This window comes from Maniola jurtina, chromosome Z (genome assembly GCF_905333055.1).
Source record: "Maniola jurtina chromosome Z, ilManJurt1.1, whole genome shotgun sequence".
Classification (NCBI taxonomy): Eukaryota; Metazoa; Arthropoda; class Insecta; order Lepidoptera; family Nymphalidae; genus Maniola; species Maniola jurtina.
In genome coordinates, this window is record NC_060058.1 from 7,810,293 (window position 1) to 7,831,671 (window position 21,379).

The following is a 21,379-nucleotide window of genomic DNA, read 5'->3' on the forward strand; positions in this document are numbered from 1 at the left end:
AGTATGGAGGAGGTACATACATACATACAGAAGCTATTAACGTTGGCTGTAGAAGCGCTCACAAGGACAAAAGTTCGCGTGCTGGCAGCTCACAACTTTTAATGCATCTCAATTATTAACTTTAAACTAGCTTTTATAATTCATTCGCGCAGTTCTAGGCACATTTACGTGCGAACAAAATAAATTATATAATTAGTTGAGACAAAATAAAACTGGGATTGAGTACGAGTGATACATTAGAAGATAAAAATTTGATAGTGTATCTTTTGTCTGTCTGTTTGCTAGCTTTTCACGACCCATCCATTAACAGGGCTCTCTCCGTCACTTACTCCATACAATCGTAGTTCCAATTTCATTTGAATATTAAGCAACCAAAGTCCATGAAATTTTGCAGACATATTCTAGAAACTAATATCTGTGTCTATGGTGTTTTAGATTCCTCTAAAAATATGAAGTTTTAAAATTACAGGGGCTCAAAGATTTGTATGTAAATTTTTAAGACCGCGTAACTTTGAAACCGAATATTTTAACAGAAATCTGGAAAACACAGACATAGATATTAGTTTCTAGAATATGTCTGCAAAACATGGACTTTGGTTGCTTAATATTCAAATGAAATTGGAACTACGATTGTATGAAACGAGTGACGGAGAGAGCCCTGTTAAACCAGTTTTATCGAAATTTGGCACGGGAAAGCTTGCATTTCAGGGCTATTCTTTGATTGATTGTGACTGGTTGGTGACACAAAACGGTTAACGCTCACTGAGATTTTTATTTTTATCATTTGTATGGGATTACGTAACAGAGAGAGCCATATAATACGCAGACAGACAGATGAACTACATAGATCGATGACATAGACAGAGAAATTTATCGCAGTTATAATTTTAGTATGGATTAATGAGAGGCCCTGGCTTCGATTTCCGGCACAGGTAATTGGATAATTATAATTTAAAAAACCAGCCAAGTGCGAGTCAGACTCGCGCACTGAGGATTCCGTACTCGGGTATTTTTTCAATATTTTGCATGATAAATAAAACTATTGTGCATAAAAATAAATAAAAATCTGTTTTAGAATGTACAGGTACAACAACAAGGTGATCTTATATGGGTTCCGTTTTTAGTTTTGAGGTACGGGACCCTAAAAATGGCTCTGGCCTGGGCTGGTTCCGCTCAGGCTGTCAGGAGTCTAGAGTTTTGGCTCTTTCTGGTATAGCGTAATAATGAAAATTCATTCAAAATATGTGAAAAGTTATTTTAAAGTTATTTATCCCGAATTTATCTTTAGAACAAGTTAGTTAGTTAGTTATCTAATAAGTACGTAGATTACAAGTAACGTTGCAACATCATTAGGTAGGTACCACGGCGGCCTTACAAGCCTTTGTATATGTGCAACATGACTGGGTACTGAGCTTCGGCTTAGGACGACACGATCCTTTCTAATACGAATACTCTCACCCACGTCCCTACACAAAGAGAACGAACGAGGGGGTGCAAAAACATACACTTTAAAATATTAAACACATATTCAAACATACAAAGTTGTCTCGTTTTTTCTCTGCTTCGTATTCCTCAATGTATGAAAGTCGTGACCTCTATCATTAATCACATAATGTTGGGGTTTTCTTGGGATATTACTCCGGTAGCCTACCGACCGCTTAAAGAGTAGAAGAATTAGAAGTTGACTCTAAGGTTGACATCTGTGGATCATACTTTAACTTTGTTCAGACATAACTTAGAGTAGACTTAGTAATGAGTAGAACTTATATATTTGACCTGTGGAAATTAAAAAACATTCATCACAGTTGTGTGCCCTTTGTGCAAGATTTTACGGTTCACCAAATCTCTCGCATAAAGAATGAAAAATAAGACTTTCAAATTGGTCTCTTTATAAAAGGTTTTTTAATATAATTTATAATGGCACTTAGCACATTTTTCCTTCATTTTATATTTGTGCGACCTCAATTGCGTGCCGTAATCCCAGCTCGCAGCCATTTTTCATACTTTCAGACCTTGTATTCATTTTTCAGGTGAATTCGACAAGTCTAGCTTAATAGGACGTTTATACACTTTTATACTCGTGTTTAACAGTGTAATACAAAGTTATTTGTTTCTAAATCTACGGAATGAGATTTATATTTTGAGTTTAGAATTTATCATATTTTTTGACTGACTTCAAAAGAGGACTTTATATTATATTCGACGTGTATTTCTATATGTATGTATATAATATGTGGCTTTGTACCGTAGGGCCATGGTGTCTTAGTGCCAATAATAATAATTTTTACGAGACATTTCACTGCGGTTAATAGCCTCATCTCGTGATAGAAGGGCTGGCTCATTTCTAGCGCAAAGGCATGATTTTTGTACACTATTTAGATAAGGCTTTAAGGTTTATCGCAATATTTTCAATAAAAAAAGCATAGATATTATCTTACATGAACTACAGCAAAATAAATAAAAATCGTAGACGACCCAGCATACGTCTTGGCTGCAGTCCAACATTGTCACTGAAATGGACGACCAAAACTGCTTTGTCTGCCACTTTGGGGTCTACTACTAGCAAGGCTTGACACGGTCTTTCAAGAAGATGACTACGATCTTTGACTATAATAGTATTATGGAATAAATTTTACAAACAAAATAAATAAGCAAACATTAAATGCACCTCCACAAGAAATATTATGCTTAGAAAAAAAATATTAAGTAGTAATCGTATTCACTCAGTTCGTGATTTCTTTATTATGCAATGTGTGTACAAGTTTTCATCTAGACATAGTGACGAGATATTTCGAAACGTAATATTTTGGCTCAAGGGATCATTGAGTTGAAACCATGGGCGTTTTTTCTAAAATGTCACATAATAAACTGAATCGCCAGTAGGTACATAAATTAAGAAAATAGTGAAAGTCAACACGCGTCGACATAAACTTATTAAACACACTATTTCGTGTTAGTTTCCTGCCTTTTTCTCTTATTGCTTTTACACTATGTTATTAGTTATTACCAAAGGTATTATAATATTAGGGAACTCCAGAGAGGCAAAGCTCATAAATTTATATTACAGAAAGTGTGCATAGAGACGCTGGCGTGTGTAATACGTAAGCACGTAGTGAATCTTCTAAGTAATAGCCCGGTGTCTTGTGTAGGTGACACCTACGAGCATGCTTCAAAACATGGTAGTCCATTAGTTTGGTTGATTATTACATAGTCGAAACAAGTGTAAATTAAAAATTTATAACACCCCCAAAAAGGGAAGGTTACAGTAACTAGAAAAGAGCTGATAACTTTCAAACCGCTGAACCGATTTTCTTAGATTATAGCTAAGAACACTCTCGTACAAGTTTCAAACAAAAAAAAAACTAAATTAAAATCTGTTCATTAGTTTAGGAGCTGCAATGCCACAGACAGATATACAGATACGTCAAACTTATAAAATCCCTCTTTTTGGGTTGGGGGTTAATAAAATACGAACTATAATTGTAACGATTTGGAAAAGACGCGCATCCTTCACCTTTCCTCTCGCAATGTATATAGAAATTAACTATTTGATTTCGAATTGGAAGTACCAATTATGTATAAGTTATTCTACGTTCAATCGCAGTTTTAATTGCTTTTATGAAAATCCGTTAATACTGAAATTCATTGAGTATGTTAAACATTTTAATTAAAGTAATTATTGTGCATATTGGTGCTGAGGTTGTCAGACACAATTCATCTCCACTCAATTAGGGCTCTGAGAGTTTTCCCAGAACAACCAGTGAGGGAATTTATGCGGCGAGCGAAAGTTTTGCACCTCTGTTGTACATTGCTTAATGCATTTTAACTTTAACTAAATCAAGTATATAATAGTCTTTTGCTAGCCATTTTGGCTCTCCGTACACACAATACTATTAAAATCTCTAAACAAGATAAAACAAAGTTCTAACCTACATTTCTCAGTGTAGGTATATTTTGCTGACACGTTTAAAACTTTTCAGTGCATTTTAACCCTGGTTTCACTATCATACTTTATATTAAAATCACTGAAAAAAAATTGATAAAATAGTATTAAGATAAAGGCAATAATATTTTTGTTTCAGGTTAAAAATATAGTAACTACTATCATAAAATATGATTCACTCTATGTGTGCCTACATGCCATAAATGTACTATTTCTATTATTATCTTCATAGTTCATACATGATGCAGTCCATATCATAATACGAGATGATGCCCGCGACTTCGTCCGCGTGGATTTAGGTTTTTTGAAATCCCGTGGGAACTCTTTAATTTTCCGGGATTAAAAGTAGCCTATGTGCTAATTTTGGATATTATCTTTCTCCATTCCTCAGCCAAATCCGTCCAGTAGTTTTTGCGTGAAGGAGTAACAAACATACACACACACACACCCATACAAACTTTCGCCGTGATATCACACACACACACAAGGTATAGCGAAGATCGAGCACGCTATATGAATTCGTATTACTTCGACCCTACTGCATTATTGTGAGCCTAAAATGGTTACTAGTGGTATATTAAAATGAACAATAAAATTATGTTTATACTTTTATTTATAATATACCTTTATTGTGATATTTTGTATTAGGTATATTGCCAAAAATTTAACATGAAAGCTATAGACTACAGGCCCATGTTTAAAAATGGGTGGGTCATATGAACCACCAGGTGATGTATACAGGACGATATAAGAGCATAAAATAATAAGTTTCAGCACTATGCCGTCACTTGTAAGCTGTCCAACAGAGTGCTGGTGAGAATTGAAAAGTGCAGGTAGAGTGAGTACATTTTGGTCATATATTTTTGTACGGCATTTTTACCATCGATAGATCCATGAAAAATAATAAGAAAGCGCGCAGTGCCGTAAAAAAATGGTGCGCCACAAAGTCAGTAAATGTTTTGATTTTCTGACAATTTCCGGGGTAAATTTGGTCATTTAATTCTGTACGGCACTAGTTTCATACTGTTTCAATACAGCCTCTAATCCATTATTCCGCAACGCCGTACAAAAATCATGCGACAAGGGGAAAAAATTGAGGGTAGCAACCCCCTCTCTTTCCGTGGTCCGGGGGGTGATTTGAAACAATATAAAATTAATTTATTTTGAAAGTGTTTTATGCATAGATAATATTTTTTTACATGCCGTACATTTTCGTTGGTCCAAAGGTTTGTAGGGGATGTGGATATTATATACACACCCGTTCACTTCAGTTAGACGGCATAGTGATTTTATCATATTATCAATTGTTCTCTTCAAAAATATGTTAATGCCGTACAGTATCAGATGGCCATAAAGTACTACACCCTTAAAATGGTAGCGTCATTTTCATCAGCCTAAAAGATATGGTCTGCATTAAAATGTACGGCATAATTTTTTCCTAATTTATTTATCTTAATACTATTTAAAACAAGGGAAAAGCGTAGAAAATTGCTATATTTTATTAATCTATGAATATTTAAACTTTTGCAATAATTTGAAAAATTTCAGTTTTTGTATTTATCTATAATTTTTTTTAGAACAGTTTCTTTTGAACGGCAATACTATATAACAATAGTATTTTACACTATCATGTTAAAAAAAAAGTTGCCGTACAGAGTCAAATGATTTTACAGCTTTAAAAATTAAGTATACCATGAAATTAAGATAATTATTGATACACATTCAAATGAACACTAATTTTTTTACGGCATTATTTTTAATAGTACTTTTGAGTGCTAGATAATGTTTTGGAACCAAAGCCGTACTTTGTCAAATCACCCCCCGGACCACGGAAAGAGAGGGGGTTGCTACCCTCAATTTTTTCCCCTTGTCGCATGATTTTTGTACGGCGTTGCGGAATAATGGATTAGAGGCTGTATTGAAACAGTATGAAACTAGTGCCGTACAGAATTAAATGACCAAATTTACCCCGGAAATTGCCAGAAAATCAAAACATTTACTGACTTTGTGGCGCACCATTTTTTTACGGCACTGCGCGCTTTCTTATTATTTTTCATGGATCTATCGATGGTAAAAATGCCGTACAAAAATATATGACCAAAATGTACTCACTCTACCTGCACTTTTCAATTCTCACCAGCACTCTGTTGGACAGCTTACAAGTGACGGCATAGTGCTGAAACTTATTATTTTATGCTCTTATATCGTCCTGTATACGTCACCTGGTGGTTCATATGACCCACCCATTTTTAAACATGGGCCTGTAGTCTACTAGTAGCATGCGATATTATGAGACTATATTGGAAAGATTGACTTTCATTGACGGTAAATTACACCGAAATTATCGCGTGGCCAGTAATGATAGGTGATGACTGTTTTCACATTTTTTTGTTTTTTGCAGATAAAAGCCCGAGAAGAATTATCAAGTTACCCAACTTTATCGCTGGAGGTAAGAAAGCGTAGAAATGTACCTAAGTATTTTCTTTTTCTAATTTAATAACGTTGCTATGGTATTCACTCTTCGACACGTTTTTTATTAGAAGTGATAATGTTTCGTAGAAAATGGAACGAAAATGCGTCGTCGAAAAATCTTTTGATATAAATAAAGGACACAAGATAGATAAAATGGTAAACAGGGGTATATAGAAACAGGGGTATTCTCCTACTTACTAGTACTTATACAACTATATACAAAGACGTATATATAAAAGACGTACAAGATTTTTAAATTGTAAAACAATTAAAAAATATACTGGATGCAATTCCTCACGAAATTATAGTTTAGTAAATAGTTTATAGTTTTGCACTGCACTGATCGCATTTGTTCTCGATTTTGTTTTTGAAAGATAAAACTATCTAAGCTTTAAGTTATTCGAAGGTTATTATTAGGAACTGCCTGTGACTGCTGTGTGTATTCAAGTATCTAAAAATCTTTCATAAATTCTAAAAATTTAGATAAGATTTTTAGAAACCACTTTTGGAGCCTTACTGAAATTTTGATTTACTAGTAACTGTTGTTAAAAATGATATGGGACCACTATTCATTAAAAACACATACCTACACGCAAGCACACATACACTCACACTTAAAAATATGTTCAGTGTACAAGTAATCCAAAAAAAAATTAGTAAAATAAAGAAATGTTCCCAAAAGACTAAATTATAATATCTGTTGTAAATTTCAACGAACCCCTTTAGTCTGTTTTCTGTAGGGTTTACCGCAAACGGCCTCGTTGCAGTGAAAAGCGGTTCACCACAACCACTATTTGAGTCAGCTTAAATAAAACTCAGTAAATAATATTACGATAACATTTGAATAACATTAAGCTTGTAATGGCTTTTACAAGCTTTTATTTAACTTGTTGTGTTAGTATACTGTCAAATCTTGCAACGTATTTTAGACTAAATCTAATCACATCAATTTTTTGTATTTTAATTTTATGTAGGACAAAGTTTGTCTCTTATGCTAAGTCTGTGACTTGACCACCGGTTCAGAATGCAGATGCTGGCACAAAACTCAGCAGTTGCTCTTTTCAATTCATAAAAAATTACAATACAACTAAACAAACAAAGTGATCCTATAAGGGTTCCGTTTTTCCTTTTGAGGTACGGAACCCCTAAAACTCGTTTTCAAAAAGGTATTTTTGGAAGGAAGCAAAAAAGTAAAGGTTTAAAAAGAAAGAGAGCTCTGCTTCTGTCGGTGTCCCATGCATTTCACGGGTTTTTTTGTTAACAGCAAGGATGGTGAACCGTAATGAAAGGCGCGCAGTGGCTTGTGTGCTGCTAGCGGTGACGGCGGTGGTCGCAGCCGCTTCATACGATCGGGAACGCCTTGAGATCGCCAAGCAGATACTAGAAGAAGTGCCGCTAACTGACGGGTTTGCATTTACTAAATTTTAGTACCCTTATTACCAGTTTGCATATCTCGACAACGTTGATAGATTTCAATAATCGAACACTATAACGTCAGAATAAAAATCACCGGCTTGAAACATGGCTACTGCTATATGATTTAAGTTATTTTGCAGTTACATAAGTAATTAACAATTTCAATTTCGTGCATGGCTGGCTGCAATTCAAATTCGCTCTTGCGCTCTTTATTACATAGTATTTTTTTATTCACCAGGCATAACGACCTGCCATGGAATATTCGCAAGTTTCTCCGTAATCAAATCAACGAATTTGAACTGGACACAGATCTTACCCAAGTCGAACCATGGTCCAAATCTAAGTACTCGCACACAGACCTGCCACGACTGAGGGAGGGCATGGTTGGAGCTCAGGTAAAATTTCCTTGTAGTAACACTTGAATCGTGCACAATGCTCGACGATAAGTGTGACTAGATGGTAGGGCACCAAACTGAATCCGTGGCAGTCTACGGTTGGAAAATACAAGTAATCATTGCAGCCTACGGTTCTACGGTACGGCCGGATCTACGGTTGTAGCGCATGATACCACCAGCGACCATTTTCCTACAAATCAACTTCTTACGACACGTTGCATCGCACGTTACCGTCATCCTGCGTTTGTTCTGCCCAAGCCTTTATATAAATAGAACCATACATCATATTACTCATACTTACTTACTATAACTAACTTGTGTGCAGAAGTTTCTTGGCACTGTTTTAAGCTGTCGCATACTCGTTAATGTAACCTAATTTCGTAAAAGTCTTTGACATTATGGCACTTAAATAGCCTAGAGCATACTAGTCGATAGTGATATGAGCTGACTGTTCTTCTTTTAGGTTTCAGTTTCTAACCCTACTTATGTAATATATTTGTAGTCAGAAATTTATGTAAAGGCTATATTTCTTTTTATAATAAACGGAGCCGAAACCAATACTACTTGCGCTATAAATAATGTTAAATAACAAGTAAGATCAATCGTTCTATTTTCATCTCCTCACTTACACTTTAAAGAAAGGATTAATTGTCTTTTCAGTGATTACGAAAACCTAAGAATGCAACCGTCTCTAGACTGAGTCTCTATTCAAAGAGATATTCGCTTTTACTTATTCGTAAATGTTTCGTGGTGAAATTCTTTCTCTTAGCTTGGAAATTTTCAGGGAAAGCGTCCGGTATATTTCCTATTGTTTCTAGTTTTCAATAGAAGTTAAAACTTTGGAATTTATTATTAAATTCTTAGGTTATATTTTGTATACATAAAAAAGTTGCCTAAAAATAAAGTATTTTCTTTATAAGCCTTCTAATTTTTTAACAGCCTCCTTAGTGCAGTAATGAACACTGTGGTTGTGTACAGTTGTGTGAGGTCTTGCTGAATATCTGGCAGGGCCAATGTGGGCATTTGTATTTCCATAATTATTAAATTGGCTCTAGTTAGGTTTTACCTTCTTATTTGGATTTGGCTGTGGTAATATAGTTCCAGCAAAAACGTCCTATGTAATTTGGCGTTCTGATACAATGCTAGTAGAAACTAACAAACAAGAAGGTTGAATAAAATCTGCCATACCCCCTAATAAACTAACCCACTTTTATCTAAGGTTGAGATCGCAGAAAATGTTATGATGCACTGAGAATTGCTATTTTATGCATTAAACAGCTTTGACAATAATTTGTAATATTAAAAATAAGTAATATATTTATTGGTAGTATTTATCTATCCGTCATTAATGAAATCATATATTCTATACAGCAATATCTTTTTGTAAAAATCGATAGTAACCATAGTCCCGATTTATCATTGATGTTTCTCAATCTAATCGAATTCTATCATTAGTGGCCATTTGAATAAACAAACGAAAAGAGTTTGTTGATGGTGTGTTGTGATGTAAGCGTAGTTAGTAAAACATGCTACGGCTACGTTCTACAATGATGTTTTCCGGTGCTACAACTGAGGCTACGCTGCTACGCAGCTACAAGCCCTACATCGATGACGGCGTGCTAACAACCTCGCCACGTATTTCCATTTGCTTGTTCATTAATTATTTAACAGATAGCATGGCTTCTGAAATATCACGCAAAAAGAAAAAAGCCTTTTCATATGTAACACTTGCTACCTTAGTTACAGTAACCCATATAAATTAAGAAACAAAATCTCTCAAAGTTTGAAAATGATTACATTTAATCTTACTTTATTTTTAAATTTTATGCACAATCATCATTGACGGATCAACGCGATCATATTTTCTCCCCGAATTAAAAATAAAATACACAAAGTTTTCTTTATTTTTTTAGTAAAAAAGTTAAATAAATGTAGCAAACCATTAATTAGTGTGAAAATTGAAAAATTGCTTTCCGTGTAAAATCAACTGAGAATTCATTGTGAAGAAATAAAATTTAAATAAATGAAAAATTAAAATCAATAATATCTCCATTGTTTGACTCGGCAAAAGTAAATACGTATTCTGTACAGAAACTAGAGTTATTGAATGAAAAGAAAAGTTCGTTAGGAAGTTCTGCTGAAGACCACAGTACAAGTAAATATGCAACGCATTTAGGATTCTAATCATACGTTCATCCTGATTTAAGTTTAATCACTGACGCATTGCAATCTAGCCAAGACCCAAAAAGTGGGATGTTATAAGTTTGACGTGTGTATCTGTGTATCTGTCTGTGGCATCGTAGCTCCTAAACTAATGAACCGATTTTAATTTAGTTTTTTTTGCTTGATAGAGAGTGTTCTTAGCTATAATCCGAGAAAATCGGTTCGGCCGTTTGAAAGTTTCAGCTCTTTTCTAGTTACTGTATGTAACCTTCACTTGTCGGGGGTGTTATACATTTTTAATTTACTCTTGTAGAGGAATGAAAAGAAGATTTGAACAAATCAAAAGAAACATTGGGCAACCTATTTTGTGACTGACGCACGTGAATCAAACTAAACTTATATATACTAACCTAGGTCAGTATTTCAGTAGGATATATAGACAAGAGTTGGGTATTAAACCCGATTTTATTCACAGTTCTGGTCGGCGTTCGTCCCTTGCGCTGCACAGAATAAAGATGCAGTGCAACTTACTCTGGAGCAGATTGATGTCATCCGACGTCTTGTTGACAAGTACCCTCAGTACCTGAAACTCGCTACTTCAGTCACAGGTACTTCCTATTCTGCTAGTTTGTCTGTGTGCCCGATTTTGATGAGGTCATATTGCGAATGAATGAGATGTAGGAGCGAGTAAGAGGAACGCTATCCCGCATTCTACTGGGATGTAGAGTTATTTTAGAAGAGTTATTATAATCTATATAATGGAAAACTATTACTAAACGCCCTTTGGCTTATTTTAAAAATAAAAAATCAATAAATATGAGATTTATAAACATAATTATTTTTTTGACGTGGTAGGTGTACAAAATTCTAGACTTGTTTTAATTTTTTTCGATGTATCGACCAAGATATTAAAAAGATTCATACGAAATTATAGTTATTTTCTTATAGATTATTTTATTAACGTTTGCGATGTAATATGTAGATATCCTGGAAGCTCACAGTGCCAGGCCACGCAAAATTGCATCCCTCATCGGCATTGAAGGTGGACATTCGATCGGAAATTCCCTGGGGGTGCTTCGAAGTTACTATCAACTCGGTGTGCGCTACATGACACTGACTCACACGTGCAATACACCCTGGTAAATAAAATAATTACAAATAAAGTACTGTCACAGCAGTAACTAGCGTGATAAATTGTACATCTCACCCACGTTGATAGAATTCGAGCATGGAAACACAATCGTCAGATTAAAATCGAAGCTAACCATCCTTGATTTAAAATCCAAAATTAAGTACCACTGATTTTAATTTCGCAAGGTTTCCCCGGCTGTGGATATATGGACGAACTTGAACTTTATAACAAGGCAGTTAAGAATTCTCTTATTTTAATGCTAAAATGTTTCAACGTTCTAATCAATGCTCGAATTATAATGAATGTTGGTGTAATGTAATATCCTTAAAGTCTCTCTACTGAGCGAGGTTATAGTTATGAGGTAGAAGTAATAACTCTATGCTGATGTATTATGCTGATTGCTGTGCTTGACGTAAAGGCGATGGCTGTTGGAACCGGAAAGTCCCAGAGTACCAGTACGATGGAGCGACGACATAAAAAGACTGGTGGGAAGAGACTAGATTGGGAAGGCTTCGGACCGGGTGTGGAGGCGCTCTTTAAGGGAGTCCAACAATCCAACATTGGACCTCCACAGGCTGAAAATGATGATGATTATGCTGATTGCTTTTACGTTTTTCAATTAGTGTGTATCCTATCATATTAAACATGACTAATATACACATTTTCCTTCCAAATAAGCGTAAAACTTGTGCTACCAGTGGGTATCAGCAGGTATAACAGTAGAACGTGTGTGAACCGTCCGCGTCACGTCAACCTTATCCAGTCCGCTCCTTAGAGCTATTACGACTTCCTAAATAGGAATATTGTATCGATTAGTGTCTAAAATATAGAAATTAATTATGGAATATTTTTATCATAATGAAAATAAATGAATAAATAATCAATGCCTTAAATTTTATGAAACGTTATTAATTGTGAACATCGCCTGTTTGCCATTTCAGCTTTTCCACCCGCTGAACCATATCGGTTACTCTGTATAATTGGAATAGTATTTCAATATTCCTAGTACCCAATAGGTACATCATAGCTTTACCCGTATTTATGCAATAGCGAATTACATAATAACATCGCCGCGAGCACCACTAGTTTCACTAACCGCGATAGGTGAAGCCTTGTTGCCTAACAAAGCCATATTAAGCAACAAGGCATTGTTTTTCCTCGATCGACACGTGTTTCTTGCCTTAGGTACAACGCGTCCATAGCAAACACGCTGCCGCTAAAAGCTATATGCTAGGCTGAGCTTGGACTCAGCTTATCAAATATAAAATGTACGCGAAATTGAGCAAAGCGAACAATGGATGTGCCGTATGCGAATGTAAGCTTTTCATAAACGTCATTCTCTGTCGCTACATATTTTATTTTATTTGTATTGTTATTCCGTAGGGCTGATTCCTCCAACGAGCCACCCGCTGTGAATGGACTCACGGAATTTGGAGAGGTAAGAGAGTTAATTTTGTCTGATTTGATGCATTTTATTTTGATTGTTATTAAAAATTGTAATGGAAAGCGATTTGAATAGACTTTTAAAATGGATGTTCTTGATCAGCTTCAATAATAAGGTAAAATTTTAGTCAGAAATATTGTTTCATACCATTTGCTTGATATAATAATAAAATCAAAGGAGCCTGTATAATTTTATTCTTATAAATCATAATGAATCACAGCAAGTGTATTTCATATCGACATACAAGAGATTTATGAAGGTCTTTGTTCTAATCTTCATAAACATTGATTTATTTCTCGTTCCGGAACATCCAAGAAACAACAGTAGAATTCATTATGTCCCTACCTAGTTACGGAGATAAGACGATAGAAAAATATGATAGAAGCTTTATTACAAGCGGGAAGACGTCCTTTTTAATAAGGGAAAGAAAAACAAGAATGTAATTAATTGAAAATAAAAAGATCGTTTTTATTATTGAATAGTCTTCATTAATCTATCTAGTCTTCAATATTAATCAAAAAAATCTGCCTGTTTGCATCAACGGCTAGGCCTTCCCAAGAGAATCTTAGTTTTCACTACTATTATAATCCTTATTTCCTATTAAAGAGGATTTGCATACCAAAAGGTGATTACACAGTATCTATAAATATTTGAATTTCTAAGAAAACGAGTCTTTAATTTTGCTTCAAGTCTTATTAAACACATTTATACATTTCTTATTATGCTATTACATGACATGACGATAATCATGCCTTAAAGAAAGCAATGATGAGTTGAGAAACCAAACTGCATTTGTATGGAAACTGCAGGGGAGCGTGCGAGGGTTTTTTCTCATATTAAAGCAGCGAGAATTAATGTGCATTGAAACCTCAGTGCGCGTTAGAGCCGGTTCCCACTTATCGGCTTACAGGCTCGGATTTTAATTGGCTGCTCGTTTGCGGTAGAATGATAGATACAATGTATCATGATGGTAATCATCTTGGTTGACGCTCGCTTACTATTGCGATGTTGCAACGAGAATACCATGAATTCAGCCAATTAAGACAATTACGATTGTAATTATAATTGATGCAGGTTTTCCGGAATCGACCTACAGATAGATGTTCCAGTGGCAGAACATTTTGATACAAAATCGGTTTCAGACAATTGCGAATAGCTTCATATACTTAAAATGTTCTGCTACTGGACGTTGTTACTACTAACATAATATTTCTAATATAGCGTCCATTCGAGAGTCGAAAATTCTTAATTTTTAACCCCCGACCCAAAAAAGGGGTGTTATAAGTTTGACGTGTGGCATTGTAGCTCCTAAACTAATGAACCGATTTTAATTTTTTTTTTTTTGTTTGAAAGGTGGCTTGATCGAGAGTGTTCTTAGCTATAATACAAGAAAATCAGTTCAGCCGTTTGAAAGTTATCAGCTCTTTTCTAGTAACTGTAACCTTCACTTGTCAGGGGTGTTATAAATTTTTAATTTACACTTGTTCATATGAGTAAGTTAGTGTTAATGTGGACTGCAAGCCGACTGCAAAATTACAGTTAGGATGCAGTTGATATAGCTACCTCACAACTGCCAACTGACTGCACAGTCCGCGTGCTGTTGGTCTGTAAATCGTTCTTCGATATTTATTTTTCAAGCATAATTCTTATAATTTTATCATAAGATAAGCCAAACATTTGTCATGTGCCATTCGCCAACATGAGTACACAATACATAGCGCCAAGTCAAATTCTAGCATAGGAAAGACTTAAGGCGACTAGCAAATGTGCTTGTTTGCTCTAACGACCACAGTTTGCAAATACGGTATTCTAAGTTATTTCGTCTTAATGTCAGTGCAAATATAAGAACAAATCGGCACAAAATAATTTATATTCATGTAAAGTTTATTAGGGTATTGGGCCCTGATTCTGAACAAGAACATTCAAATTGTATATTTACAAATTTGTCCCTAAAGAGGCCCTTATACCATTGATACCTACCACTAAAGTTGAAACTGTAAAATAGACTATTATCACACATCTTCTATAAAAAAAATTAACGCTATAGACTCCATACGATACTCAAACTTTATTCAAATGCTAATACGCGGTTTTATACTTTCTTAATAATGCTAGCCACTGTAGCCACTAGTACGGTATGTGGCATACGGCCGCAAAACGAACTAATGTTTTTATCGTCGTTTCCACTAAAAATCCTTCTAGCTACCGCTAACGTATTAGCAGGTAAACAGGGAAGCAGGAAGCTAACATTTGGCATGTGATAGTTAAAGGCATTAAAACAGTAGTTTATTGCCAAATAAATTTTAAATATTAGTACCTAATAAGAATTATTATCCTACATCCCTGTTAATTGCATAGAATTTATTTCTATTGTCAACAGAAAGTAGTGCGAGAGATGAATCGTCTCGGCATGTTGATCGATGTGTCGCACGTGGGTGAAAATACGACTCGGGCAGCAATCAGGTTGTCGAAAGCGCCGGTTATCTTTAGCCACTCATCCGTTTACAGCCTATGTGCGCATAAAAGAAACGTTCCCGACGACATCATCCAGTCTATAGTAAATATATCTTCTTCATCTTCTTCTTAGCGTTTGCTTATACTTATTTTTTAACGTCCAACCCAAAAAGAGGGGTGTTATAAGTTTGACGTGTGTATCTGTCTGTCTGGGTATCTGCCTGTGGTATTGTAGCTCCTAAACTAATGAACCGATTTTAATTTAGTTTTTTTTGAATGAAAGGTGGCTTAATCGAGAGTGTTCTTAGCTATAATCCAAGAAAATTGGTTCAGCCGTTTGAAAGTTATCAGCTCTTTACTAGTTACTGTAACCTTCACTTGACGGGAGTGTTATATGTTTTTAATTTACACTTGTTATTTTATTATATTCTATATCTGAAAAGCCGTTAACTGAAATAATAGTTTTTACGTTATCGCCAAGAAACATGGGAACTTTTAAAAACGATTGTTTCTAAAAAAATGTTTATATGCAAGGTATTTATTTTAGTTTTTAGATTGGTCACTTTATCAATCGTCAATCGTCAATTTTTACTGTGATAACTCTTAAAATATTTATCGCAGATAACGTAATTTAGATATAGGATGGCAGTTTTTTACCCTGTAATTCAGTGTAAATCACATGAGTAAGGATACCAGAAAAGTTTAGGACACACTTCAAAGAGTTGCTGTTTTCAATTTTACCCAATCCATATTATTCAATTTGAGAGTCATTTGGATATTTCGTCACATTGATTGCGAGCATGTTGCGTGATTAACACCAGTCTGTAAAATCCAATTATTGATGCATTCAGAACCATTCATATGACGCATTGATTTTAATTTTTTGAATAAAGAAATAAAAGTATTTTTCATTCCATTAAACTTTTACAAGTACTTTGAATCATCAAATACGTCTACCACTGGTTCAGAATACCTTTACTACCGAAAAAAACCTTGCAGATTCCTCTGTTCAAAGATTATATATGCAATATTACTTATGCCTTGCAATTGAAGTCTCGCGCATCATCTCTCTTTTATCATTTACTTCTACGATTGTATGTAGTATGCTTTTTTCAGGAGCATAATTGTAATAGATTTTTTAAACATGTGTAAAGGCAGCACCAAAATTGATTGTGGAATTTTGTTAAGAAACATTCAAAGCTTATTTAAACGAATGACTTTTGGACCTTTGGATTATAAATGAAATACCCAAAATCAATGCTTTAAAAGAATGCTGTGTCACGTGTGTTCTCTATTTCGTCAAAAAATTATAATATAACTACATTTTTGTAGAAAGAAAATGGAGGGATCATCATGGTGAACTTCTTTCCGGATTTTGTTAAATGTGCACCAAACGCTACTCTATCTGACGTCGCTGGTAAGACAATAATCTTTTATTACAAGCGTTGATTTAACTTGCCGTGTTATATTTTGTATATAATATAAGTATGTGCTCAAATTTTGAAGCTAAATTTAAGGTCAATTTCCCCAACCGATTGAGCTAGGAGCTGTAACTTCCATGATTATGAAATAGGTGCCATGGTGGAGTCGCAAGGTGCCCATATAGGAACTCCTCAACTTCTTAACATAGCTTCATCAATTTTGACTTCTTTGAATTTGTCTTGACAATATTTTAATTATATGCCTTAAATACAAGCTCGTTTAAAAAAAGGTTTCTTTATTTATTTACGATACCACATCATTAGATCGATTTCCCGTTAAATCAATCGTGAAAATGGATCAGCTCATTCTAATTCCAATATAATGTATTTCATGTTATATATCACGTATTTTTGTTTAACCTATTTGAAATAAATATATGTTAAATATATATGTTCTTTTTTGCTCATCAAACTGCATGTTAAAAATAAACACGGAAATGTGGTCGGCCAAATGACCAAACGCCCTAGTGCAGCTTTTCAAGTTAAAATTAATCATACGTAAATCTGTAATTTTGCACCTCTAATATAGATGGGAAGTGGACAAAACATTTTTGTCCATACTAAATAACAGATTTACCACACAGTTTACATTTATTTGAAATATTACGGTAGAGTTTCAGAACTCCAGTGTCACTTTATTTAACTTGAAAATTTACACTCAAGCTCTAGGTAAAGTATGTGGACTCTGGAAAACACACAGACCAGCTAACATAGCACCTACGTTTCATTTTTCTAATAATGGAGGACAGATAAATAACTTGTTGTATCACTTCAGGTGCAACTTATGAACCTGATGACCTCGAAGTTTTAATAGTACATTGATCTATTATACTAATAAATAAAATTGGAGTGTCTGTCTGTAATTTCGAAATAACTACCGCATATTAAGGTCATAATGGTTATTTGAACGATACTATAACTGAATCACACGTTTTTAAATTTTTTGTCTGTCTGTCTGTCTGTTTGAAAAGGCTAATCTTGGGAACGGCTGAACCGATTTGGACGGGATTTTCACAGACAAGTAGAGAATTGACCAGGAAGTAAAATAGGCTACTTATTTAACCGACTTTCAAAAAGGGAGTTGTGTTTTTCTACCTATGTACACCGAAATCTCCGAGATTTCTGAACCGATTTGCGTCATTTCTTTTTTAATCGATAGAGGAACTTTGCGACATTGTTTCATAAAAAATTTGGAGTCCAACTCCTCAATCCTGATGCTACAGGGGATCTGACCAATCCACGCGGGCGAAGCTGCGGGCATCAGCTAGTTGTAAATATAATTCCATGTTCCGCTTTGCTAGTACCGATTTGTAAGATTCAGTTTGCAGTTCTATCGAACTGAGCCGTAATTAAACCAATTATGTAAGTTTTGATTGAACTCGATTGTATTCCGATAACTAGAAACATTCACTGCAATCCATTTTGTTTATCCTAATTAAGATAAAGAAACCTACTTGTTATCTTTTTTGGAGTTTGGAAATTTATTTTTTCTACGTAAATGAGAAACTGGCAGATAAATAATTAAACTTTATAAATACTTTGCCATTACTTTACTGAACTGTTAATTCACCTATACTAGAGGTAGGTGACCACAGATTGCAAAAAGAAAATCTTACAAATAAAAAAAATTACAAAAATATATACTATCTATTTTAGGTAGGAGACAACTTGCACTATATATGATTATGGTTATAACTACTTTGTCATTAAAAAATTGTTAAGTACCAAATTGTATAATAACCTAGTACATTGTTCAACAGTGTTTAAATTTGTGTGTTTATGTTTTGCTCAATAAAATTTATTATTATTTATATTTAATTGACAAACATGATGATTACGTACGATTGTACGTATGTGACGATTGTACGACTAGTGAAATTTTGCCTATTAATTATTATTACATTTTTTTATTAGAACATTTCCACTATATCAAGAGGATGATTGGTGCTAACCACGTCGGCATTGGTGGTGATTTTGATGGAGTTAATAGGTAAAATAAATTTATTTCTACTCATCAAGTGTTTTTATTTTAATTTTAAAAGAATGAAATTAAGAATGGCCCCACAGAAATGCTCAGTTATTATAGTTTCTCTTTTTTTAACCCCCGACCCAAAAAGAGGGGTGTTATAAGTTTGACGTGTGTATCTGTGTATCTGTGTGTCTGTGTATCTGTGTATCTGTGTATCTGTCTGTGGCATCGTAGCGCCTACACGAATGAACCGATTTTAATTTCGTTTTTTTTTTTTTGAAAGGTGGCTTGATGGAGAGTGTTCTTAGCTATAATCTAAAAAATTGGTTCAGCCGTTTAAGAGTTATCAGCTCTTTTCTAGTTTTCTTGTAGAAAAGAAGGTTAGATAACCGTTAGGTTCTTAATATTATGTCAATAGACAAATGTCAAGCTGTCAAGATGGACGTTGCCTAAATACATAATTATTTATTTGAAAATGATGTTTTGGAAAACTCAAATACTTTGGATCGTCGGGGGTGTTATAAATTTTTAATTTACACTTGTGTTCATCTTTATTTCAACAGCTGTGGTATAATGTAGCGGGAGGTCGAGGAATTCGTTTCAACAATCTAGCTCCGTAGCTCCCACTTGCATCTGAAAATTATTTTTGTGATTTATATTAATTTCCAAAAAACACAAAGTTAAAATGCCTCAATACATTTTATTTGAGTAGATCTTGTAGTATAATCTGTAAGCATTTATCTTATCATACTTGATAGTATTATAAATGTGGAAGATTGGACTTTGTTACTCATTTACACAGTAATGACTGAGAACAGATCCAACTGTTTGGAATGAAGGCGGTTTATACTTTTTATTCTGAAAAATTAGCATGTGTCCTTCATTCTATCTCCATGTTTCTAATTCTATCTCCAAACATCTAAATCGATTGAACGGATGGACCGTTAAAAACCTAGCCGACAGACGAACATATATTTTCGCATTTATAATATTAGTATGGATTAATTACTTTGGCTCTAACATTATACATTTACAGAGTTCCACGTGGATTGGAAGATGTTTCCAAGTATCCTGAATTGTTTGCTGAATTACTACGAAGCGGGCAGTGGAGTGTACAAGAATTGAAAAATCTAGCGGGGCTTAACATGCTACGAGTTATGAGACAAGTAGAGAAGGTATTTCATTATGATTCTATAATTAATTTGTTGATTTAAAGTAGGTACGAGCATGTAAGTATACCTATTGTATATTGTGTTTATCAATTAACAGGGCTCTCTCCATCACTCGTTTCATACAATCGTAGTTCCAATTTCATTTGAATATTAAGCAACCAAAGTCCATGAAATTTTGCAGACATATTCTAGAAACTAATATCTGCGTCTGTGGTGTTTTAGATTTTTTTAAAAATATGTAGTTTTAAAATTACAGGGACTCAAAGATTTGTATGAAAATTTTTAAGACCGCGTAACTTTGAAACCGAATATTTTAACAGAAATCTGGAAAACCGCAGACATAGATATTAGTTTCTAAAATATGTCTGCAAAATATCATGGACTTTGGTTGCTTAATATTCAAATGAAATTGGAACTACGATTGTATGAAACGAGTGACGGAGAGAGCTCTCTTAAATAAATAAAATGTTCATTCAGCATGGACATTCAGAGCTTTCAAATAATTACTTCAAGTTTAATTTCAAATACGTAAATTACAAAATTAATTTACGTATTTGATACACTGGTTATCTGCCTATATTTAAATTATAATATTGCTTATAATTATTTGCCTATATATTAATTATTATTCAGCTAGACCGTGGCGTGTAAAGTCCCTACAAGAGACCTACTTATGTCTACAGCAGAGCCGTATATCGATTGTTGATGATGATGTTGATTATTATAAATCGTTTTGGTTACATTTATTTATACTAAGGCTGCTTTTCCACCAGAGATGTGCTATGCTACGTTGCTATCCACCAATCATATTCATTGGTGCACATAGCTTAGCACTGGTGGAAACGGATTCAACTAAGATATGTTTTTTATATGGAAGGATGCGTGCTATGGATGCCTGCTATGGGTCGTCGCGAGTGGTGTAGCTATGTGCAGGCACGGCAGGACGCATGAGTCTCACACCGCGTCACTCTCACCGCTTCCCTACTATCGATACATCGCATAGCTCGAGCTGCGTATCTTTCTCGCGCAGCTACTTTGCGGCGGCGCATCTTCAAAGCGCATCTTCCTCGGATAGCTACATAGCTTAGTATTGGTTGAAACGGTCACAAATTTTCGTAGCGTAGATTTCACACCTTCGTAGCATAGCTGCATAGCACATCTCTGGTGGAAAGGCACCCTTAACCCGTGCTATTGGTTTACTCGCCAGCTGACGGCAAAACTCGACGTAAACATCAATGGGCTACATGGAAATATATGGGTTAGAATAATATGCAAACTTTGAGTAAGTAAATATATGGTGCCAGATTGAATGTGAAACTTGTATTTTTGTTCGGTTAG

The 21,379-nt window shown here is 34.6% G+C and overlaps 1 protein-coding gene across 1 annotated transcript in view; it reads left to right on the forward strand.

The window, feature by feature from the left end:
- The window catches only part of LOC123880081 (dipeptidase 1-like), a 38,144-nt gene that overhangs the window by 13,592 nt on the left and 3,173 nt on the right, over positions 1 to 21,379 (forward strand). The window contains exons 2-11 of the mRNA XM_045927982.1: positions 6,345 to 6,392; positions 7,680 to 7,821; positions 8,070 to 8,226; positions 10,865 to 10,997; positions 11,372 to 11,528; positions 12,905 to 12,959; positions 15,346 to 15,522; positions 16,752 to 16,836; positions 18,815 to 18,890; positions 19,906 to 20,044. Coding sequence (XP_045783938.1) covers positions 6,345 to 6,392; positions 7,680 to 7,821; positions 8,070 to 8,226; positions 10,865 to 10,997; positions 11,372 to 11,528; positions 12,905 to 12,959; positions 15,346 to 15,522; positions 16,752 to 16,836; positions 18,815 to 18,890; positions 19,906 to 20,044 — 1,169 coding nt within the window. The remainder of the gene's footprint in view (positions 1 to 6,344; positions 6,393 to 7,679; positions 7,822 to 8,069; positions 8,227 to 10,864; positions 10,998 to 11,371; positions 11,529 to 12,904; positions 12,960 to 15,345; positions 15,523 to 16,751; positions 16,837 to 18,814; positions 18,891 to 19,905; positions 20,045 to 21,379) is intronic.